Here is a 21,687-nt window from a genome sequence, read left to right as displayed (position 1 = left end):
GCTTACCGCAGCAGGCCGGGAGTCCCCCAGACCCGCCGGGATCTGCGGCCGCCCTCTGGGGGCGGGCGGAGGCGGAGTTCGGCGCTGCAGCATGCAATCCGTACCGTCTGCGTTCTGGGCCAGGTGGGGGCCGGGCGCCGGGACCCAGGTCCCTGGGAGCCAGCGGGCTGCCTTCGACTCGAGTCAGCGTCACTGCCGAATCTAAGTGAGGGGGCAGAGGGAAGGGCCAAGGAAGGCGCCGGGGAGGGAGCTTCGCTGACGCGAGCTGGGGCCCCGCTCGCCATGGGGGAGGTGGAGATCTCGGCCCGGGCCTACGTGAAGATGTGTCTGCACGCCGCCCGGTACCCGCACGCCGCCGTCAACGGGCTGTTGCTGGCGCCCGCGCCGCGGTCGGGAGAATGTCTGTGTCTCACCGACTGTGTGCCCCTGTTCCACAGCCATCTGGCCCTGTCCGTCATGCTGGAGGTCGCCCTCAACCAGGTGCCGCCTCTGGACGCCCACCGGCCACCGCGAACCCCCCTAACACCCCTAGCCCAAGCCCATCCCCGGCCTCTTGGCAGCAGTGCGCACCTACAGGGCGGGCGTCGCCACTGAGTTTCTGATGGCCCCTTTCCCACGGCAGGTGGATGTGTGGGGCGCGCAGGCCGGTCTGGTAGTGGCTGGGTACTATCATGCCAATGCAGCCCTGGACGACCAGAGGTGAGTGGAGTAGCCAGAGGCAGAAGGCTAAGGGTTATGGGATGGGGGATCAAGAGAACTCCTGGTCATTCCTTCCATCTTTCCTTCGTCAAATGCTTAGGAGCGGGGTCTATATCCACCAGACTAGGCTGGGTACTGGAGTGAGGGAATATAGAGAAATATGAAGAAGGTCCCTGGAGGAGATCCCGTGGGGATGGGGAGGATAGCTGTGTATCAATAAGTTGACACCTGCTTTTAACCGAGGTGACCTCCCCTCCGCCAAGTGCTGAAAGAACACAGAGGAAGCCCAACTAGCAACTTTAAAGGGAAAAAGAAGGAAAAAAATTTAAAAGATTTTATTTATTTATTCGCAGAGAGAGAGATCACAAGTAGGCAGAGAGGCAGGCGGGGGGGGGGGGGGGGTTGGCGCAGGGCGGTGAAGCAGGCTCCCCGCTGAGCAGAGAGCCGGATTGGATGATACTCGATTCTGGATTCTCCGAGCTCAATCCCAGGACCCTGAGACCATGACCTGAGCCGAAGGCAGAGGCTTAACCCACTGAGCCACCCAGGCGCCCCAAAAGGAAATTTTCTTATATAAAATTATCTACTTATGTTTTAATCATGTATCTGGATCAAATTATAGTTTTGTAATTTGCTTTTCCCTCCTCATTTAGTAAATATCTGCCATATTTTCATCTCTGCACCAAGATTTGCCTTATCCTAACAGCTATATAGTATGAGTATGGATGTACCGTGATTTATTTAATGCCTTAAACATTGTTTCCCATTTTTTGTTAATACAGGCACTGTCCAACTATTACATTTATAAATGGAATTTCTGGGTCAGCATATGTATAATATACTATTTAAATTTGGGTGGTTATGCCAAATTACCCTCCCGAAAGACCACCTTTGATCTCCACCTTAACCAGCAGTCTAAGCACCTGTTCCCAACTGCACTCAAGCCTCAAAGCAGTTGTGTATGAAGCTTAAAGCAGCCCTAACCCCCAGGCCTGTGACAGGGAAAGGCCACCACTGTGCCATCATCTAGGAGACCAGGGAGGTCCAGTTCAGATGGACAGGTCTACCCATGGTCAGCTCCTCACTCCTCTGATCTTTCCTCTACACAGTGCTGGACCCCTGGCCTTGAAAATTGCTGGGCGGATTGCAGAATTCTTCCCTGGTGCAGTCCTTATTATGGTGAGGTTTGGGTTTCAGGGTGGGGAGAAAGTAGGAAGGGGGATCCTTGAAACCCTCACCACTCCTTCCTTGTCCGCAGTTGGATAATCAGAAACTGGTGTCTCAGCCTCATGTGCCCCCCGTCATCGTCCTAGAAAACCATGGTCTCCGCTGGGTCCCCAAGGACAAGAACTTGTGAGTGCCCTACTCCCGCCACCTTTTCCTGGAAGCCCAAAGCTCCTGGGCCTCCTCTGTCCTTGATCTTGCCCCCAAGGGTCCTTCTCTAGATGCTAACCTCTGCCAAGTGTCAGGCCACTGCCTGCTGAGTGTGACCTCCACGGGGTGTGGTTATGATTTCAGAGTGATGTGGAGGGACTGGGAAGAGTCACGGCAGATGGTGGGAGCACTACTAGAGGGCCGGGCCCACCAGCACCTTGTGGACTTTGACTGCCACCTTGATGACATCCGGCAGGACTGGACCAACCAGCAGCTAAACACCCAAATCACCCAATGGGTGGGTCCCACCAATGGAAAGACCTGAGCCAGGGCTGGGGGCATGGTAGGAGGGGAAGGATCAGGATCCAATAAAAATACTTGGATGAAAGGACAATGGTGTGACTATTTATTGTGCCTGGGAGGCAAGAGGGGGACAAACCTCAACATGCTGAAGTTGGGGAAAGTCTGGAGTCCTCTGTAAAAGATAAGAAGGTCTCTGCCAGACCCATTACAGAATGAGGGGAGGCTCTCAATAGATCATTCCTTTTGTTTCTCCCCTGGGCTTCTTAAGCTTCTCGAAGTTCTTCAAGATGATGTCATACAACACAGCCTACAGGGCCAGAGAGGAGTAGGGGTCAGCCACAGGACCCCAATGGCTCCTGTGCCCCATTTCTAACCTTATGGAGAGGCTAAGGTCTGTGACCCTTCACCCCCAGCCTGCAGGGTCAGGGAGTAGGTGGCCTGGGAAAGCTGCCTCTGCTACTCTGCCCCCCAACCTTCTCTTCCTCACATAAGCGTTGCGGATCTCCATGACCATCAGCCGGATATCCCGGTACTCTGCCTCATCCAGCTCGTGCACCAGCTGCCGATAATCACCCTGTGGGAGACTTGGGTCAGGCCTGACTTCAGATGCGTCCTTCCCCCACCATGCACCCTGACTTGGGCCTCACCTACCACGTGGGGCTGCTTCGCTGCTTTGGTCACGGCATCGCCCCGCTCTGAGAAATACCTGTAGGAAGTAGAAGGCTATGGAATGGGAGAAGGAAGACAGAGCCCAGGCCTCTGTCCAAGGCCAAGGCAGAGTGTGCAGGCAGGTGGAGGTGGGCAGTCACTCACTTGGAGATTTGAGTGTGGAAGCCTTCCAGCTTGGTGTGAAGGGAGGTCATCAGCTCAAACACCTTCTCCTGGGAAAAGAATGCAAGGAGGAAAGTGGAAAGCAGCTGGGACTGGAGCAGTAGGGAAGGCAGAGGGGTGAGGTAGCGCTCTCACCTGGACAGCCACTCCAAAATTGTTCCCATCCTCAATCCGAGGTATCTGCAGCTGCAACCAGGTGGTGACCTGGGAGGAGGGAAAGGCATCAAAACCACATCAGCTCCCAACCTAATTCCCAGGTTCCTATCCTTGGTGTCCCTGCCCACAGTCGGGGGAGGTATGCCAAGTCTGTCCTAAGCCCCAGGGCCTACAATTCTGGCTTCATTTGCTGTGCTCTCTCCTGCTAATACCTGGCCAGTGCTAAGTCCTACCTGGCAGAGACCAAGGAGGACAAAGGGTTAGATCTGAAGCCTGGGGGTGGGAGTGGGAGGTCTTACCAGGTTGAGCTGCTCAATGACATCCTTGATCTCAGGCTTTAGACGCTGAAGGAGAACCACGATCTTCTCATTGCAGTTTACTGGGCCACAGGGAGGACCTAGGCAGTGGGCAATGGGTCAGTCACCAGGCTGGGACTGTGTGAGGGCAGGGAAGAGGAATCCCCAGGGAAGAGCTCCTAGGAGGTGAGACTCAATCCCTTCACGGTGGTACCTTTGTCTTCATCTTCCCCTTTCTTCTTTTCATCTTTGTCTTCCTTCTGCAGGGAGAGAGGGGCTCTTGCGAGTTAGGCCTAAGGTTGACTTTTTCCATGGCTGGGTCCCTCCTCCCAGCTCTTCCCGGCTTGCCTCCTGCTGTTTCTTCCGTTCCTCTTTCTCCTTCTCCTTAACTGGATCAGGCACTGGGATGTCCAACGGGGCCTTCAAATTGCTCAGATTGGCTTCGTTGAGAGCCGGCTCCTGGCGCAGGGTGGAAGGAGGGCTAGAGGCAAGGGTATCCCTCTCACCTCGCTTTCATGGCCTCCCAGACTCCCCCCTTGACCCCTACTCTCTAGCTTTCTGCTGCCCCCAGTACCTTTAAAAATGCATCCAACTCAGAAATCTTCTTGGGGAAGTAGCTCCCCAGCAGGTTCTCTGTCTGTGTGTGAGGTTGGGTGGGGGAAGATGTGGGTCAGAATCAAATGTTCTTCCTGGCAGTGAAGCAGGGCTGACACTGTCCAGCAAGGAAGGGTTGAGCAAGGGGAGTTAGGTAGGGGCAGGGTGCTGATGGGGCAGGTCTTACCTTGGTACACAGGTCTTCACGGAACACATCCACCTGTGGGACACAGGCAGTCCTTCACACACCTGGCTTATGGCTAGTTCGTTTGAGGACTGTACCCTTAGGGTTATGTAGGGCCTGACCTGGGGAAGGGTGGAATGCATCCCCTGGGGCTGGGAAGGGTGAAGTGGATCCCCGTGGGGCTGGTTGTGGGGGATGCGAACATTCCTGGCGGTGAAGGGTGAATGGTCCAAGTGGGAACAGATTCCCTCGGGTCTCCTGGGCTGTGCAAGGAGAGGTGTAAGAGCCTCTGCGACTGGGGCAGGGACGGCGTACCCTGTGGGGTGGGCCGGGGGCCCTTCCGTGGGAAAGGCCATGAGGTGGCAGTGCAGCTCCAGCACCCTGTGTGTGGCCCGGGGCCCCGCGCCAGCGGACTTCCCCTCCACGCCAGCTCTCCGCTTCACCGCACCCCGCTGAAGCTCGACCGCCTGGCCTCTCCCGGCAGGCGGACCTCACCTGTCTCCCCCGGCCAGGGCGCAGGTGCTCCTGGCACCGAGGCTCACGTGGGCTCCGATCGACTGCGACCCCGACTAGCTACCGGGGCTGGGGGGCGGGTCACCGACGCCTGCAGCCTTTCGGAGCCACGCCTCCCTAAGGAGCCCCTCCTCGAACCCGCAGCGCTCACCTTAGCTTGGGCTTCAGGCTGGACCCTGAGCGTGGCCATGGCCGGGGCGGGGGGCCTAGCGCCGCACGAGAAGCGGAGGGTGCACAGGGAAGGGAAAGCGAAAGCAGCTCTCACCACCCGCACGGCCTTCCTGGGTAGCCAGGGAGAGGAGGTACTGGAGGGGGCGGGGCCAGCCCGGGAGAGGAGCGGGCGGAGGGCGACCGTCGCGGCCGGGCTCCCCCTGGAGGCCGAAAGGAGCGCTGCCACCTCCCTCTTCACTCGGCGGCCCGCCCCAGCCCTCCTCCCCCTCCCCGCCCAGCTCCCGAAGCCCAGCCTCTCCCTCCCCGCCTCCTCACTCACCGCCTTTCGTCTCCCGGCCTGCTGCCATTACCTTCACCAAACACACTTCTTTCCACGCCCTCGCCCCCCATGCACCGCGGGCCCGCCTCCCCGCCTCCCGGAGCCCATTGGTCGGCCACCGGCCAGTCCCCGCCTTCCATTTCCCTGAGCCCGGAAGCCTCTGGTAATCTGTCTCTGTTGGGCCTGGGACAGTGATAAGCCTTATCTGGCGCTCTTCCATCTTTTCTGGATTCCCTTCCCTAGCCCTGGCTCCACGGGCATCGTCTGGCCTATGCGGTGACATTCAGAAGCTGTCACCGCTCCAATCCAAGCCCCGGTCAGCTCCCTTCTGACCCTCGTTGTGAACTATACTCCTCTATACTCTCCACACAGACTTCTCTCTGGCTTAAAGCTCTTTCTCACTCTCCTGTTGATCTTAGAATGAAATCTAAAGGGCTTTCCTGGCCCAGAAGTCTTGCCTGGCCTGCCTGGCCCCTGTTCTCCAGCAACTTCACTTTCCACTGCTTTCCCCCTTCCCTTGAACTTGCAAATAGCTGAGCTTTCCATTGTTGCTTAAACCCGTTGTGTTAGGTGTCACATTCATTCCTGCCTCAGGCCCTTTGACCTTACCAATCCCTTTGCCTGACACACCCTTTCCCTGTTCAGGTCGTCATTAGGTTCTCCGTTCAAATATCACCTCTCCAGAGAGAACTCTCTCCATAAAGTACCTCCCTGCCAAGTCTTTATTACAAACCAGCCTGCTTTAGTACATTCATAGCACTGAAGCTCTCTGATATTAGCCAGTTTATTTGGGGGGGGGGGAGATAGTGTGGTTTAGACCTGGGGTTGGCAAACTCTCTAAAAGGCCAGATAGCAAATATTTGTAGGCTCTTGTGGGCCATATGGTGTCTGAAGTAACCACTCAACTCTGCCATTAGAGCAGGTAAACAGCCATACCTAAATGAATTAGCAGGGCCAGGTTCCAATAAAACTTTATCTGTGGACACTGGACTTTGAAATCCGTATTTTCACAGACCATGATATATTATTCTTCTGTGTTTTTTTGTTTGTTTGTTTGTTTTTCACTCATTAAAAATGTAAAATCGTCTCTTAACTCTCAGGCCATACAAAATCTGGCCACAGGAGGGCTGTAGTTGCAGGTTCTTTGTTTAGAGCACAGAAAATGGACCCCTGTCGCCTGGGCTCATAGTCACTTAACCTCTGTGCCTGTTTTCACAACTGTACAATAGAAACACTACCAAACCCACCTGCTGCTGGTGGTGGTGTTATGAGGGCTTAGATTTATAGGAAGAGCTTAGAGACACTTAGACCTCTACCTGACCCATAGTGAGCACAAGAGAAATTTGCCGTTATTTGTGAGTTTATCATCTGCCTCCCCCATTACCCATCAGCCCTCAAAGAGCAGAAACCTTGTTTTTATTATTCAGAAGGCATGGAACTATGCTTGGCTCAATAAACAGTTGCTAAGTAAATGTAAAGTAAAAAGTAAAAAGACAGGCAGGCCCTGAGGGAAGGTGGAAGGGGGGATTCAGTGAAGGAGGCAGAAAAAACAGTCAACGGGGCAGAGAGAAGCACGTGCTCCGCGGGAGTGCTGCCCCTACCTATGGGCAGTCTTACCTGCTCTAGCATTGCCATTCCTTGACATCCAAGTCCCACCAGAGAGCTTGAATCTGCGAGGACTGGGAGAGTTGACCGCAAGAGGGATGGAGAGTAAGCATAAGGAAGGATATTCAAGGTTGCTAAGGGCAAGGAAAGGCTGAGGAGCGCGAGAGAGACTGCCTGACTCCCTTCTCACCCTTCCCACCCTTTCTGAGTCCTCCCAGCCAAAGAATGAGCAGAGCCCCATCGAGGCCTGATTTGCCTTTATTTCTTTCAGTTGTGCTTGCGGCTGGAGCGGGGCCGAGGGAAGAGCCCGTGGCCGGGGCTCCCCGGAGACCAGGGCTGATGATACCAGCTGCCATAGGTGAGGTACCAGGCAAAGGTGCCCACTGCAGCCCCCACCACCTTGTGGGTGTACTGGTGGAAATAGATGACGGTACAGAGCAGCAAGAAGTTCCAGAGGCCCAGCAGCAGCACGTTGAGCAGGAAGACGAGGCGAAGGGGGGCCCCGGCTGGCAGCCCGTGGGCCAGATACTTGGCGAACACTGCCGCTTCCTCGGCCATGAGCAGGCAGCAGAAGGTGAGCAGGAAGGTGTGGGAGGAGACCGTGTAGCCCCGCCACTGGTGGCCAGCTGCCAGACAGCTGCGGCGGTCGGGAAGCTCGTGCAGCAGCAGGCCCTGGGGCAGAGGCTCAAAGCAGGAGCCAGTTAGGTCCTCGATGAGCAGGAAGGCCCGGCCGGCCCCCCGCCACACTGCAGCCCCCACCACCAGCCGGCTCAGGTGCCGTGCGGTCACTGCCACACGCCGTGTAGCCAGGAACACCACCAGCAGCACGAAGCCCCCCAGGAAGGTGCATGTCCAGCCCCATGCTGAATTCACAAACTTTCTGTGGGCAGAGAAGAAGGGAGGCTAGCTACAGAGACCCCCTGTCCACCCCATCTTCCACCCCATCTGTGTCCTCATCACTGCTGTGGCTCCCGTCCTACATATCAGCACTGGTTCTGTTTCCTCCCCAGCCACTTAAACTTGGCCAGCTCCTTAGAGGCCCATTCAACCTTCTAGGAGCCTCATTTCCTCTTCAGCCCTGCTCCTGATTTCCCCTGGACCCCCCAACTCTGTTCCCCTCCCCCTCCCCCCAATTTCTCTTCAACCTCCTAGCCTATTTTTAGTGTCCAGACTGGCAGGAGGACAGAAGTCTGGAGGGGGGAGCTGGGATCCTGGAGTACAGGGAGCCGGCACCCACAGCCTCCAATGGACTCACATGTTGAAGAAGTTGCCGTGGCTGGCGAAGATAGTCCGAGGGTTGACATGGAACTGCAGAAGGGGCCCAAAGATGACCACTGCTGCCAACCAGGCATGGTAGAGGCGCCGTAAGCAGGGGCTGCCCAGCAGGCGGGCGGCCTGTTCACTTCCAAAGTATAGCAAGGCAGACGCCACCCAGAGCAGCACCTTGACCAGGCAGCCCAGCAGTGCCCGGATTCGGGCCCCGGCCCCCAGCCCTGCCCCCACCGCCGGCCCCCGCTCCATGTTCCCTCCCCTCCCCACTAACCGCTTGCTCTGCTGGACAGCTGAGGAGGGGCTGATGGGGCCCCCCCTGGACAAGGACAGGCAGTGACAGGTGTGGCAGACACAGGGCAGAGCCCTGTTGGCAGCTGGCAGGCGGGGGAGAGGGGCGGGGGGCAGTAAGGGGCCAGGGCCGAGGGCTGCCACGTCAGCAGGGTCCTAGCTTTGGCTGTGTGTCCTGACAGTGGCCTGTGTCCTTTCCTGTTAGCCCCGTGTCCCCAGGTCCAACCATGTTCTGGTTCATGTCAGAGGGCCAGGTTTGCTGTTCAATGTTTTGTCCATAGCCTGCCTGGGTCTGCCCGTCTGTCGTCAGCCAGTCACCCCCACCCCACCCCAACCTGACCATGTTTGCTCCACGGGGAAATCAAGTGCCACAAACCTTGGAAATCATTAAAAAAAAAAAAAAAATCTGTGCCTGCCTCATCATCAGTGTGATCCAGCCCCTCTCCTAAATTCTGAGCACAAGATGGCTGTGCACAGCCCCACATCCAAGTCAGGCTGGGGGGCAGGGTACACCAGCAGGGATACCCACTTAGTGTGTATCATGACCCTAGGGCTTGATCCAGCCCCTGTCTGGTGTGAGGGGCTCTGAGTGGCTAGTCTGGCCCTAAGTAAACCAGGTGCTTATGCAATGCACAAGACATTGGATCTAAGATGGGACCATTCTCTGGTATAGTTGTCATGACGGCCAACAGATGAATTTTAAGTGTCCCCGGGAAGGTATACTGTATGAGAGATGGCAGAGGCCCAGTCTGGACTTTCAGGACCCCAAATATTAGGCTTACTGCCATGTGATAGGGATGGGGTGGGGGAGACCCTACAAGGAAAATCCCCAGCTTGGAGCCTATCAGAGCCTTAGGTTGTGTCCTCCAACTGGTTGCTGGGTCCTAAGTACCACACTGGCCTCCCAGCCTGACCTCCCAGGGCTGGAGCCACAACGCGGAGAGCAATCTATCAAGGGATGTCCCTGTTATTCAATAGCTGTTCTAAGATCCTTTTTAGTCATCCTTTATCATTCCTCAGGACTGGTGGTTGGATTTCAGAGCACAGTGTAGGCCCATGAAGTAGTAAAAGGAATGAGCAAGAAAGTGCACCTGGGTTCTAAACTGTGTGACTTCTGGAAGATCAACTAATCCTCCTTGGTCCTCAGTGCCCACATCCATAAACTGATCAAGATGGATTCATCAATCAGATTCCTTCCAGATCCTAAAGCCCATACCTCAACATGGTTCCTGTTCACGGACCCTAACAGAAGGCCTATAGAATGCCTCACATTTTTGACAAAATATTTTTTTAAAGATTTTATTCCTTTATTTGAGAGAGAGAGCATGAATAGGGAGAAGGGGCAGAGGGAGAGGGAGAAGCAGACTCCTAGCTGAGCAGGCTGGATCTCAGGACCCCAGGATCCCAGGAAACCAGGATCATGACCTGAGCCAAAGGCAGACACTCAACTGACTCAGACATTCAGGTGTCCAACAAAAAATGTTTCATTGTAATTTTAAATAGTTACACAGGACATAATTTCCAGTGTATTATTTCTCTCTCATTCTTTTAAATATGCCCAATGGATCTAAACACTACCGTGATTATATATCTTACCATTTTCCATTAAAAAAAAAGTGACAAGATCTTAATAGTCAGAAATTATATTTCCATCAGACTTCCCTCATAAAAGTTATCCTAGTATGTTTTTATACCTGAATGTTTTACTGATCGCAATTCTCTACCAAAAAAGTGTGTAATTTTAAACTTTTAAAAATTTTTTTTAAGATTTTATTTATTTATTTGACAGAGATCACAAGTAGGCAGAGAGGCAGGCAGAGAGAGAGGAGGAAGCAGGCCCCCCGCTGAGCAGAGAGCCCGATGCGGGGCTCGATCCCAGGACCCTGAGATCATGACCTGAGCTGAAGGCAGAGGCTTTAACCCACTGAGCCACCCAGGTGCCCCATTAAATTTTTTTTTTTTTTTAACAATTTACCCATTTAGAGAAAGAGTGAGCACACAAGCAGGGGGGCAGAGGGAGAGGGAGAAAATCCCAAGCAGACTCTATGGGAGATCATGACCTGGGCCAAAACCAAGAGTTGGGCACTTAATTGACTGAGCCACCCAGGTGCCCCTGAAACTTAATTTTTTTTTTTTAAAGATTTTTATTTATTTATTTATTTATTTGACAGACAGAGACCACAAGTAGGCAGAAAGGCAGGCAGAGAGAGAGGAGGAAGCAGGCTCCCCGCTGAGCAGAGAGCCCGATGTGGGGCTCGATCCCAGGACCCTGAGATCATGACCCGAGCCGAAGGTAGAGGCTTTAACCTACTGAGCCACCCAGGCACCCCTGAAACTTAATTTTTTAAAAAATATATTTATTTATTTATTTGACAGACAGAGATCACAAATAGGCAGAGAGGCAGGCAGAGAGGAGGAAGCAGGCTCCCTGCTGAGCAGAGAGCCCGACTTGGGGCTTGATCCCAGGACCCTGAGATCATGACCTGAGCCGAAGGCAGAGGCTTTAACCCACTGAGCCACCCAGGTGCCCCTGAAACTTAATTTTTAAATATTTCCTGTGATCATAAGGTCCTAGAAGTTAAAATACTTTTTTCTGGATAGAGTTCTCACAATAACTCTTAGTAGTACAAAATTATAGAAGACGTTGTTAGTACAGCTTTGCTTAGTATAGCTTTGCCACAGTATAGCAAAGACTTCACACATTGTGATAATTAATATTAAATACAAACCGAATTGTAAATGCATCTCTTAATGAGAAGAATGAATGGTCCTTGGGGCCTTGATTAAAGGAGGCTTCGAGGGATGCCTGGGTGACTCAATCAGTTAAGTGTCTGCCTTCAGCTCAGGTCATGATCCCAAGGGTCCTGGGATTGAGCCCCACCTCAGGCTCCCTGCTCAGCGGGGAGCCCGCTTCCCCTTCTCCCACTCCCTCTGCTTGTGTTCTATCTCTCCCTCTGACAAATAAATAAAAATCTTTAAAAAAAAATATAAAGGAGGCTTTGAGGCTACAAAGAATTTTAATTTGCTTCTAATTTCGTGCCCTGGAGGTAATAGAGGTTCTGGGTGAGACTGGGGGCATCGCTGGGTTGAAGTGGCAGAAGGGGAACAAGGCGGGACGGGGGGAGGGAACACTGGCATGATAGTTTCACATGAGGCAGAGCAGTCAGAGGAAGGAGAACACATGTAGGCTGGGTAGCTAGACAAGCTATTCTTTTAAAGCTTCCTGTTTTGATGTGAAAGAGGGATGCCTTTTACCCCTGGCTGTCCCTGTGAAGACCCCTGGAGGTGTGCATACTGGTTTGAAAATTGCCTTAGGGATAATGCAATGTCAGGGCAACAGATCGATCAGAGCTGGAGGTGAAGCCCAACCAACTACCCTATTGACCACACCACGGGTGTGCTCTGGGGCTTGTCGCCTGACCTTGCACGCTGTCTTTTCCTGACCTGTACAAAGCATGGCCGTGAGGGTGGAGGAGGTCCTGGGCGTGAAGCCCCCAGATGAGGCCCAGCATCAGTGCCCGCCAGGTTCTCTCTGGCTCTGGGCTACGTCTTATCATAGACTGGAGCAGCTCCAAGGCCAACCCCAGAACAAAGCTGCTGTGGTTGTTCCAGACTCTAATCTAAACCATGCTTGCTTCCTGCTATCTTGATTTCTACTTGCTCCAAGTTTCTGAGTTCAGTGAGGGAGCTCTCTGGTGCAGAGCTCAGTTAACAAGTGATTTTGGTATTTCTCTTCATCTTGGGGGCATCAAAGGGGTATTTTTCCCCACAGAGAAGCATATCTGAAGGCTCTGTCAAAACTATTTTCTTGAAGTGAGGGGATAAAAGCCCTCAGACAGGAAAAAGAGAGAGACAGACACTGAGCCCGGTTCCCACAGAGAATTTATTGAGGGAGCCAAAACAAGTGAGAGGACGAAGGAGTCCTACTTCAGCATCCCTCCTTGAAGCTGCTGGCCTCCAGCATGATGGAATAGTCTGGGAAGGGAGGGCCTGCCCTGTGTGGAGCCACGTGGAACCTCTCACACCACAGCCTGTCCCACCTCAAAGACTCAGACAGAGAGGGAGAAGACATAATTCCCTACCCCAGGAGGGTGCTGAGGACATGCCTTACTCATTCCCTATCCAAAAAGGCTAGAACTCTAGCCTTCAGGACCTCTAGAAGAATGGCCAGAACACCTGGTCTGCTGACTGGCCAGTCTAATCCTCAACACGAAGGCCAGGGCAATGGGCCCGGCTGACAGCTCAGTTCAGACCTGACCCCAGGCATCTACTCTAGGAGCTAACACTTAACATCCAAACATGATTAAAAACACTCGGGACAGTTCTCCTGCTGCCAAGGGCCACACCTCAGATAATGGCAGTTCTGCTGGACTCTGGCCAGAGATAGAGAACCAAGCCAACCTGGTGTGAGCACACGAGGAGACCACTCTGCCCCACAGCGAGGATCTTCCAGGGCTCAGCAAGGCCCAAAAGCCGGGGCTTGTGTGTCTCCCCATCCAATGCCAGTGATTCCCCAAAGATCTCCCAGAAGGGAGAAAGGCAGGAAGAGGCAGAGAGCTTGTCAGAGGCTCACCCGTGGACGGGGCTGGAAAGCAGATCTACTGGGGTGAGGAAAAGGTGGTAGAGGGGTGGGGCACGGGAGCAGGGGCGCCGGGCGGTTCCTCAGCCTCTGGCAGGTCATCCTGGAAGTACTCAGCCTGGCGGTACTGCCATAGACGCAGGTTCCCGTCCCACTGCGGGCCGAAGGCAGCAAGTAGTCAGGGGTGCTGCCCTTCCTGAGTCCAGGTCCCAGAAAGGCGCTGGTCCCCCCACCCCCTACGACCTCACCGAACTGCTGACGATCTTTTCCTCAAAGGGGTGCCAACTGACGTCACGCACACAGGCCTTGTGGTTGGTCAGCTTCTTCACGATGTGGCCGCTGAGGAGGTCATACACTGCCCAGGGAAGGCCAGAGTGGAGAAGGGACAGCCAGAGGACCTTCCAAGCACCCCTCGTGGTTCTGGAGCTGCACTGCTTACCTGCCTCTCAGGCAACTTCCCCACTTTTGCAGGGGAGCAAAGCCCCCACCAGAAGATGCTCTAATTCCTCAGTTTCTGTTCCCTCTCTCCCTACCTCAGGCTGAGTGTGTGGTCTAGCAGAGCTTGGGTATCTCTCCCTGGCCCTTAGCTAAACGTCACAGGGTCTACAGCTAAGAAAACAAAACGTGGCTTTAAAGCTCTTTACATAGGTTTTTGGAGAAAGCCACAAGACACGGAAGGCATAGCAGAAGTGAACAATGGGCTGTCTGAGAGGTCCAAACCTGATCTTTCTCATCAGGACGGGGGTTCATCTTTCTCCCTGAGGGGGGCTCTATCCGGGTGCCCTCCTAGGTACCGCACCAGCTGAGGCTCCTTATGGCCGGAGGTGTGTTTGTGTGTCTTTCTGTACACAACTCCTGCTTTAGCGGCCGCACATCCTTTACTAGGAGCTGCTGTCCTTTTGTTTCTGTCCCCCTCTACCTTTGATCTGCCATCTCTTTCCTTCCTTGACTGGCTACAAAACAGAGTGAAGTGCATTTCTGGTAAGCTATTTACTGACTAGGATTCTAGGTTCCCTTTCTTAATTTAAAATGCTGATGAATACAAGGTTTTCCATTTCTCTGTTGAAGCCCAATCTGCTGCGAGCTCAATTAAACATGACTTGTAGTCACCAATGGGATTTTTAAGGTGGTCTCTGGTGGTTAGAGGTAAGACGCCCGAGAAACACTGGTGCCTATTCCTGGGCCCCCTGTTCTGACATGATCCTTACCGACCACTTTCCCAGTCGAGCAGCCGCTGTAGATGAACCGCTGACCGGTACTATGGGTTGGGGAGAATCGGCAGCGGATGAGGGTGTGAAGCACCCCGTGGCCCCGGTAGGTCATCAAGGAGCTGTCCCCTGGGAGCTTCAGTTTCCGCCAGGCTGGGTAGCAATGCACGGAGAGCCCTAGGTTAGGGAGCCTGGACTCTCCCATACCATTAGTTCTGAGCAAAGACTAATGCTCACCGACCACCTTTTCAATCCCCAGTGGGTGGCTCTTTCCCCACCTAATATTCCTCAAGATGGCTCTGCTGGTTGTGAAGATACTGAAACACTTTAGTCTTGGTTCTGAGTGATCCCTGGCACCCAGCCCAAGGAACCCCCCCTTTCCCCACCATTAGACAAATGAAGAGTTAATGCCTGGTGAGGGGGCACAGGGGCGGGGTGGAGACCCCCAGGCTACAGTCATATCCACTGTGTCCAGGCCAGGCCTTACCAGGGGTTAGCTATGTAAACTGCCACCCCCGACTCTTTACTCTCCAGATCTCAGGCTCCACTTTCTCTGCTCACCTTTTTTGGGCACCTGCTGCCAGCGGTAGTCCCAGTTTTGCTGTGTGGCAGCCTGCCGAGAGGCCTCCATGCCTTCCCGACTAGAAAAGCGTCGGATGTCCCAGAGCTTGATGGTCTGGTCTTTGGAGTTGGAGATGAGATAGCGGGCATCACCCTGTGAATCCCCAGATGAATACCCAGGTGTTAGAGCTTGCGAACACTGGTGTCTGTCCATCTAGGTTTGCTTCTCCAGGTGAGGGGTAAGAATGCCAGTCTTTTGACCTAGCTTGCCTCTTTCTTCATCCAGGTGAGCTTGCCACTGGTTTTCTACCATAGAACCAACCCTCTGGCTAGGTTTCCCCTTCTTTGCCCAGGGCACTGGCTGGGCCTCCTAGTCAATCCTGGATTAATCGTCTTTCCTTCTACAGAAAGCCCTGCCCTGCTCCTTGAGGCCTTGTGAATACAGAAGGATCTCGTGTTCCCAGGCTTAAGCCCCTTCCCTAAACTCCAGCTCTTGCAAACCTGAATAAGGAGCTTGGGGACTTCCCACACCCAGCCCCCTTGACAGGCTCCTGGATGACTGTAACCTGGCCACGCAGGTCTGCTTCCCAGCCCACCTTGCTGTCAATGAAGGTGATGCCATCCTGGTGTCCAGCCAGTGCACCCACAGGCTTGGGGTCATCCTCCCGCATGGTGCGTCGATCCCACACTTTGCAGATGGCATCATCGCCCCCAGAGAACAAGATCTGGGAGCTTATGTCAGCAAAGGCCACTGCATTCACGTCATCCTCATGGGACTCAATCTAGGGAAGCAGGAAGCCAGAATACCTAGGACCTCTCTCTCTAGGTCTTCTCCTAGGCCACGGACCAGGAGGCAGAGGCTCTAAGTCTCAGAAGCAATACCTGAAGGGTGCGCCGGTTCTGTTCTCGATCAAAGACATAGAGGCAGCCATCATTGGCCCTGAAAGGGAAGGGGTGAGAGGGGTCTGGAGCCGTAACTGAGAAAACCAGTGCTACGTGCGCTCTGGACAGTCCCTGTTGCAAAGTCTCGCTTTGCAAGCCCTGGTCTCCTTTTACGCCGGAGGTGAGACAAAAGTTAGCTATGTCTGCAAGGAGGTTTGAGACCTCCCATCTCATGCTGGGGAAAGAGTGAGCAAGAGGTGAAGCAGCTTGTAATCGCTGACCTTGGGAAAGGGCTGGCTGTTCTCTGTAGCTGCCTGAATAGCAGTGTCCAGTACAGTCTCTGCGGGAGCAGAGCGGGTCTCTGGGAGAACTCCTAGCTCATAGATTGAAGGCTCTGTCCCCTACCATACTCACCCTCCTAGGACTTCCCGTCCATCGGAGGAGACAGCAATGGAAAAGACTGCAAAGCGACGCTCATCTGGCCTGAAAAGAGCAAAGGGGGAGCCGGGTCAAGGGGACCTCCCTCAGCCTCTGTGCCTCTACACAGAATTGGACGAGGGTTGTTAAGGTGTACTTCAGAGGGGAAAACGAAGTCTTGCCAACACATCCCAGAACGTGGATCCCCTCCGTGAGCACCCTGAAGTAATCCTACAACCACCTATTTTACCCTGGTCCTCTGGCTGACAAGGATGGGTGCTTCCCTCCCAGAAATCCACAGAGACACTTGCAACCAGTGTACTTTTCCCTCTAAGCAGGGGTTCCAGTTCAAGAGGTCTGCTCCTCCAGGAGCCTTCCCTGAGAAGTTTCTGATGGGCAGTACCTTAGGTCCAGGGCAGTGTGTGTGTCTCCTTCCCCGTAGATGTTGCAGATATGAACTAAGAGAGGCAAGAGAAACAAGAAATCTTTCAGGGCTGGGGGAAGGAGGGCAGAAGTGGAGTGAGGCAGGAGATGGAACAAAGGGTGAGGGTGTTGGACCCTGGGGGTGATCTTCCCAGGAGAAGGCACGGAGTCTGGGCACAGAGCACATGGGCATTTGGAGACCTGGGGTCCTGGGCTGGAGAGCCAGTGGAAGTCTGGGGCATACTCACTGTAATCAGACCAGCTGGAGTACAGGAAGTGGTTCCCATCAGGGGTGAAGGCCACATCCAAGACGCTCCAGCCTACGTCCCGGGCCTTGATGCTCTTGAATTTATGGAAGCGGCCATACCGGCAGTCATACAGTCGGATTGTTTGGTCTGGGTAAATGGGGATCGGGCAGAATTAGGGAACCCCCTCCTTGCAGCCTCTCTAGATCTGACCTCGCTTCCACTGTATGTCTGTGGAATATTCCCTTGATCATGGGAAACATGTTCTGGCTAAGCATCCCTAACCCAGGGTCTGAGTTCCCTGGATCTGGAGCTTTCTAGCCTCAGTCAGGGGGTATGTTCCTTGTGCCACGGCACTTGGTAGGACCAGGGTCTGGTACCTTGGCAAGCAGACATGAAGATCTGACCATCTTTGCTGTAGATGCCGCAGAAAGCCTTCTGAGAGTAGGTATCAGTGAAGCCCAGATCATTGGGCAGGAAGCTGGGAAAGCAGAGGGAAAGTGAAGGTAAAGGGAGCTGAGGATGAAGTTGGTCCTGGTTAGCGGAATCCTAACAGAACTGGGTGTGAGTGCAAGGGTGGACTTCCCTTTTGGCTTGGGGTATGATCCCTTCTCTTTCATTCATTCCATCCTCCTCTCAATTTCTATACTCTTCCAGTTTGTTTCCTCTCAAGCTTCGACCCCGTTCGACCTAACTTCAATATCCCTGAGGATCCTCTAACACCTGTCCCTTCAAAGTTTAGGGGATAAGACCTATCTGGCCCTTAGAGTCTCTCCACCAAGCCCCATACTCACTGAGACATCATTCGAGACCGTTCTCCAAGGGAGAAGCTTCCCCGGTGGCAGAGGCCCCGTTCTCTCTAAAGGAAGGGATTGGGAATATTGCTAGCAGAAACAGAGGGCCACTTCAGCCGCACCAAGCCCCCTCCTCCAAAGATAGTGCTCTTGCTACAGAAATGGACACCCCACACACTAGTAAGTTCCACCAAACTCCAATGCAGGCTGGCCAAGCACTCTCCAGCTCCAGCACTCGAGGCTTCCTTGGAGGGCTTACTTCCCTCTCCTCTGGGGTAGGCAGAACTTCTGGCTACCTCGAGAGGCCTGCTGCCAGGCTGATTGGAGGTGGAGAGGCCTACCTGGTGCAGCATCTGAGGAAAGCTGTGCTCCTGGGCTGCCCGCCTAAGACCCAGCTGCCCTGTGGCCAACTCCACTTGGGTCTTGATCTCATTGCACTCCAGCTCCCGGGTGTCAGGGGTTGCATCCACTGTGAGTACCAAGCAGAAGTTCCACCCTAGGTCTTCCAGCCCCAGAACTGTGCTCCAGCACACTCGATGCAGCTGAAGAGACTGGGGCTGCAAAGACGCTCTCATTCCCTGAATTATCTCATCTTCTTTCTACTTCACCTACTGTTCTTGCAATAAAACAGAAAAAGGGTTTTCCAGTGAAAGTCTTCCAACGTTAAGGTCTCAGTTGGCCTTTCCTCTTACCGGGTGGGTTGTATCGGTCCCCAAGACGACCATCCCAAGCACTGTCATGCTCTTCCTCCGAGTCCGAGAGGGCCTGGATGAGCTGTAAATTTGCTGCACCACCGCCCTGCACCAACCTCACTTGGCCTCTGTGGAGAGATGCCCATGATAAAAGGGAGGATCCCTTTCCCAAACCAACCAAATTCAGAGTCAATGGCTATTGAGCTCTTAGACTATCTGCTACTCAAACCCTCATACTGTCTCTGTTTTGAAGTTTGCAGCTGACTAGACCTTGGCTGTTATTTTCAGTCTCCTAAAAGACATGGTAGGAAATGAATCTTCATGCTTACAGCAGGAGTAGAGAACCCCAACATTCCATGGAGGTTGACAGACCTACTCAGCTGACTTCCTAGAGAGCTAAAATTCCTGAGAGCATTTCCTTCCGAGCCTCTGCCTGAGGAGCCTGGCACAGAACACAGTATTCTGAAGGGATTCCCAGGCTTGTCTTCTCCCCCAGGAGCCACAGCTGGGAAACAGAGCCAAGTGGCACACCTTTCCAGTCAATTACTGGTGGTGGTCACTTTCCTCAAAGCATTCTTTCCTCAAGAACAGGATTAGAGTTAGGTTAATTTAAACTTGTTTTTCAAGTAAATCCACATGGCCTCATATCACATGTCCGTAACTTCTCCAAAGTTCAACACCCACCTCCCCAGCTCTTCTCTTTACCCCTTACATCACGCCTTTTCCATCAGAGTAACATTTTTATTTTTTTTATTTACTTGGGAACAAGATTACACTTGCATAGTCTTAGCTAGAGAGACGGCCCCCCTAAACACAAACACAAAAGCGAAGTGTCTTCGTGACCCTAATTAAGAACTACTCTTATTGGGTTCTGAGCTGAGTGCCATGAGTGTCCAGAAGGGAAGTTCAAACACAACAGCTGGTCTGAGCTAATCCCACTCCCTAGCCTCTGTAACCTCCCTGCCTGGAGTTGGGACCAAGGGACTGTGGTGGTCCCTGGTGGGGACACATCAGAGGGTAAGTTACCTGCGGAGGAGATAGGCCAGTACCTGGGCCAGATCCACATCTTCATCCTCCTCTTCTTCTTCCTCGCTCCGACGTAGGCTAGCCCCTCTTCGGGGCAAGCCCTCGGAGGGGTCTCCGGACCCAGTTCCTGCACTGCTGCTGTTCCGTGATCCCATCTTCTGGTCACAGCATCATTAGGTCCTGTGCAGGGACTCCTCCTGTCACCTCCTTGGGTTTGGTGAAAGCAAAGCCTGCTCTAGAAACACCAGGGGCTCCCGAGATAGAGCGGTGGCTATCTCTAAGAGTGCGACCCTTCCTAGGTACTGAAATCCCTTCACTGTAGCCTCTGACAACTCCCAAGGCTTCAGGAACACAAACCTTCCCCAATCCTGTGAAGCAAAAAAAATCAGAGTGAAGCCTAGGGCGCTACCCTAGCTCACCAATGAGAATCCTTTGAAGAGGAATTTCTCAGTTTTCTACCTCAAACTCACCTATCAAAGTCCCTGGAGGGGTGGGTGGGTGAATTCCCAGGTAACCTCTCCGGCCGGCCAATCAAAACCCCTCGCGGAAGAAAGCGCCTCATTAGCTTATCTTACCTAACCAATCAGAAGCCTTAGGGCTCTGAGACCCCCCGACGCCCCCCCTTACCGACCAATCAGAGCACTCCTTTGCGAAAGCCGGCATCAGCGACAACCAATGAGGTTAGAATTCGGCCTAACACCCCCTCCTTTCTCGCCGCACGCCCACGTGGTGTGCCGGGGGTGTGTACGCCAAGTGGGGGAGGCAGGGAGGAAGCCGAGAAGCCCCTCCCACTGAAGCCGGCGGTTACTGCCCCGCGCGAGACCACCCACCAGCCAGGAGCGGTCGCAGGACCCGCAGCGGCGCGAGGCCTTGTTTACACCGACGGAGGCCGCAGCGCTGGCCAACCGCTCCTCCGTCACGCGCCTCCTTCGTCATGCATCTCCTGGCTTCCCGGCCGGAGGACTGTAGACGTCACGCGTTGCCCCTGACAACTCCGCCCCCTTGGCCCGCTAACTGGACAGCTGAGCACAGTGATTGACAGATGGGCGGGAGAAAGTGCGTGAGGGATGGGAGGGGAGGAGAAAGCGCGCGACCGAGGAGGGGCGTTTGCTCCCACTTGGGAGGAGTAAATGGGGAACCGGCAGCTTCCTGAATCAGAGACAACGGAACTACGCTTAATAGGTGAGGGGCGGAGCTTACAAAAGAAATCGGTGGTTCGCTACCTGGAGGTGTCTTTAGCGAAGGATACAATTTGCTGTCGGCCCCTCAAGTTATTTTGGCTTCGCAATTTCCAGACGATCTCTAAGGGCCTCCCTTTCTCCTAACCCTCCGCCCCCCGGCTTCAGCCTTTTTTTTTTTTTTTCCTGGTTGCAGCTTCTGCCGGTCGGGCCCTAAGGGGTGACCGGCGCCTTTAGGGTGTTTTCACGTCACGGATGGGCAGTCCTCCACACCCTCCCTTCCGGGTTTAGCTTCCGGAAGCCTTGTTTTGTGGGGATTGCCCTTTCTAGACCACCCCTTAGCGTCTTTGGCAACTTTTTAGATGACATTTGGATTCCTTCCGGGGTCTTTGCAGACGCTCCCTAATTCTCGCAGGGTCTGTAGGGGCCTTTCCGGTTCCGTCTGTTGTCCTTAACGCCCCTGCGCTTTCCAGGATTTGCAGACCTTCCCTAGGCCCTCGGTCTCCAGCGGGCCTCTCATCATCTCCCGGCGCCTTATATGGGGAGTGCACGAGTGCCGCCTCCTACCTGTCCTTCGGGTTTATGAATAACCCGCTGAGTCCAAGGCCGGGACATGCCACGGCTCGGGATCCTCTCCAAGGCTGGAGGCCAAGTGACCTCGCCGCGCCGGGTGCAAAGGCCCTGGGTCCAAGCTGCACCTCAGCGCCTCCAGTCCACACTCTTAGAAGTGTTGCGAGCTCTCCCAGGGGCCCCCTGAGGTCAGGGATGGGTGCGAGGGTTCTTAGGTCCTGTGGGCCCTCCTATCGCTCACTGTCCCTGGGAGGGCGAGGGTGTAGTCAGACCCAGGCGCTTCTTGGTCTCCAGACGCCTAGAGTCAAGCTTATCGTCTCTGGTCAGTAGAGGCGTCTTCATATGGGCGTGGGATCTGTACAGGGCTCTACGCTTAGAAGGGCCCCGTGCTTGGTTTAATGTCCTGCTGTCGCTGTCTGAAATTCTTAGTATTTGAACCAGCACCCCGCATTTTCATCTTGCTCTGGGCTCTACTAATTATATAGTCTGTTCTGCCGGTCACCCACC

The 21,687-nt window shown here is 54.1% G+C and overlaps 4 protein-coding genes across 12 annotated transcripts; 1 reads left to right on the top strand and 3 right to left on the bottom strand.

Moving 5' to 3' along the window:
- Window positions 1-69: 69 nt before the first annotated feature.
- EMC9 (ER membrane protein complex subunit 9) lies at window positions 70-2,461 on the top strand. Of its 2 annotated transcripts, XM_080807485.1 has the most exons (6): window positions 70-205; window positions 438-480; window positions 623-699; window positions 1,809-1,878; window positions 1,958-2,052; window positions 2,218-2,461. In XM_080807485.1, the coding sequence occupies exons 2-6, from the start codon at window positions 457-459 to the stop codon at window positions 2,396-2,398; spliced, it is 447 nt and encodes a 148-aa protein (XP_080663611.1). In that variant the 5' UTR covers window positions 70-205; window positions 438-456; the 3' UTR covers window positions 2,399-2,461. The 2 variants fall into 2 exon arrangements, with proteins under 2 accessions (XP_080663611.1, XP_080663610.1); XM_080807484.1 differs by lacking the exon at window positions 70-205 and having other exon boundaries at window positions 214-480.
- On the bottom strand, window positions 2,457-5,488 carry PSME1 (proteasome activator subunit 1). 2 transcript variants are annotated; one of them, XM_080807482.1, is made up of 12 exons: window positions 5,441-5,488; window positions 5,102-5,231; window positions 4,441-4,473; window positions 4,234-4,296; window positions 4,008-4,118; window positions 3,874-3,919; window positions 3,663-3,760; window positions 3,343-3,411; window positions 3,190-3,257; window positions 3,028-3,082; window positions 2,864-2,950; window positions 2,457-2,683 (listed from the first exon to the last, which is right to left on the bottom strand). In XM_080807482.1, exons 2-12 carry the CDS (start codon window positions 5,138-5,140, stop codon window positions 2,603-2,605), a joined length of 750 nt encoding a protein of 249 aa, XP_080663608.1. In that variant the 5' UTR covers window positions 5,141-5,231; window positions 5,441-5,488; the 3' UTR covers window positions 2,457-2,602. The 2 variants fall into 2 exon arrangements, with proteins under 2 accessions (XP_080663608.1, XP_080663609.1); XM_080807483.1 differs by having other exon boundaries at window positions 5,102-5,156; window positions 5,441-5,478.
- Window positions 5,489-7,286: 1,798 nt separating this feature from the next.
- FITM1 (fat storage inducing transmembrane protein 1) lies at window positions 7,287-8,581 on the bottom strand. The gene is made up of 2 exons (XM_080807481.1): window positions 8,301-8,581; window positions 7,287-7,925 (listed from the first exon to the last, which is right to left on the bottom strand). Exons 1-2 carry the CDS (start codon window positions 8,564-8,566, stop codon window positions 7,313-7,315), a joined length of 879 nt encoding a protein of 292 aa, XP_080663607.1. The 5' UTR covers window positions 8,567-8,581; the 3' UTR covers window positions 7,287-7,312.
- Window positions 8,582-12,469: 3,888 nt separating this feature from the next.
- On the bottom strand, window positions 12,470-20,419 carry DCAF11 (DDB1 and CUL4 associated factor 11). 7 transcript variants are annotated; one of them, XM_080807475.1, is made up of 15 exons: window positions 20,263-20,419; window positions 19,456-19,612; window positions 18,407-18,534; window positions 18,056-18,183; window positions 17,715-17,779; window positions 17,301-17,401; window positions 16,924-17,070; window positions 16,656-16,710; window positions 16,250-16,318; window positions 15,836-15,893; window positions 15,550-15,735; window positions 14,954-15,107; window positions 14,393-14,545; window positions 13,433-13,539; window positions 12,470-13,338 (listed from the first exon to the last, which is right to left on the bottom strand). In XM_080807475.1, exons 1-15 carry the CDS (start codon window positions 20,366-20,368, stop codon window positions 13,204-13,206), a joined length of 1,749 nt encoding a protein of 582 aa, XP_080663601.1. In that variant the 5' UTR covers window positions 20,369-20,419; the 3' UTR covers window positions 12,470-13,203. The 7 variants fall into 7 exon arrangements, with proteins under 7 accessions (XP_080663601.1, XP_080663602.1, XP_080663600.1 ...); XM_080807476.1 differs by having other exon boundaries at window positions 19,433-19,639; window positions 20,263-20,399; XM_080807474.1 differs by having other exon boundaries at window positions 19,456-19,639; window positions 20,263-20,393.
- Window positions 20,420-21,687: the final 1,268 nt, after the last annotated feature.

Source organism: Martes martes (assembly GCF_963455335.1).
Source record: "Martes martes genome assembly, chromosome: 7".
NCBI classification, from domain to species: Eukaryota; Metazoa; Chordata; class Mammalia; order Carnivora; family Mustelidae; genus Martes; species Martes martes.
The sequence above is the reverse complement of the archived record's forward strand: the minus strand, read 5'-3'. Positions and strand labels throughout refer to the sequence as shown.

Excerpts from the sequence above, each read along its gene's own strand:
- FITM1 (XM_080807481.1), bottom strand. The coding sequence starts at position 8,566 with ATGGAGCGGGGGCCGGCGGTGGGGGCAGGGCTGGGGGCCGGGGCCCGA. Across the intron at positions 7,926-8,300 it reads CACGGCAACTTCTTCAACAT|AAAGTTTGTGAATTCAGCAT; the intron begins GTGAGTCCATTG and ends CTCTGCCCACAG.
- DCAF11 (XM_080807474.1), bottom strand. The coding sequence starts at position 20,368 with ATGACGAAGGAGGCGCGTGACGGAGGAGCGGTTGGCCAGCGCTGCGGC. Across the intron at positions 15,894-16,249 it reads GGACGGGAAGTCCTAGGAGG|GGCCAATGATGGCTGCCTCT; the intron begins GTGAGTATGGTA and ends CTTCCCTTTCAG. Across the intron at positions 13,540-14,392 it reads CTCGACTGGGAAAGTGGTCG|TGTATGACCTCCTCAGCGGC; the intron begins GTAAGGATCATG and ends TTCCCTGGGCAG.
- PSME1 (XM_080807482.1), bottom strand. The coding sequence starts at position 5,140 with ATGGCCACGCTCAGGGTCCAGCCTGAAGCCCAAGCTAAG. Across the intron at positions 4,474-5,101 it reads AGCCTGAAGCCCAAGCTAAG|GTGGATGTGTTCCGTGAAGA; the intron begins GTGAGCGCTGCG and ends TGTGTCCCACAG. Across the intron at positions 4,297-4,440 it reads GTGAAGACCTGTGTACCAAG|ACAGAGAACCTGCTGGGGAG; the intron begins GTAAGACCTGCC and ends CCTCACACACAG.
- EMC9 (XM_080807484.1), top strand. The coding sequence starts at position 283 with ATGGGGGAGGTGGAGATCTCGGCCCGGGCCTACGTGAAGATGTGTCTG. Across the intron at positions 700-1,808 it reads GCAGCCCTGGACGACCAGAG|TGCTGGACCCCTGGCCTTGA; the intron begins GTGAGTGGAGTA and ends TCCTCTACACAG. Across the intron at positions 1,879-1,957 it reads CTGGTGCAGTCCTTATTATG|TTGGATAATCAGAAACTGGT; the intron begins GTGAGGTTTGGG and ends CCTTGTCCGCAG.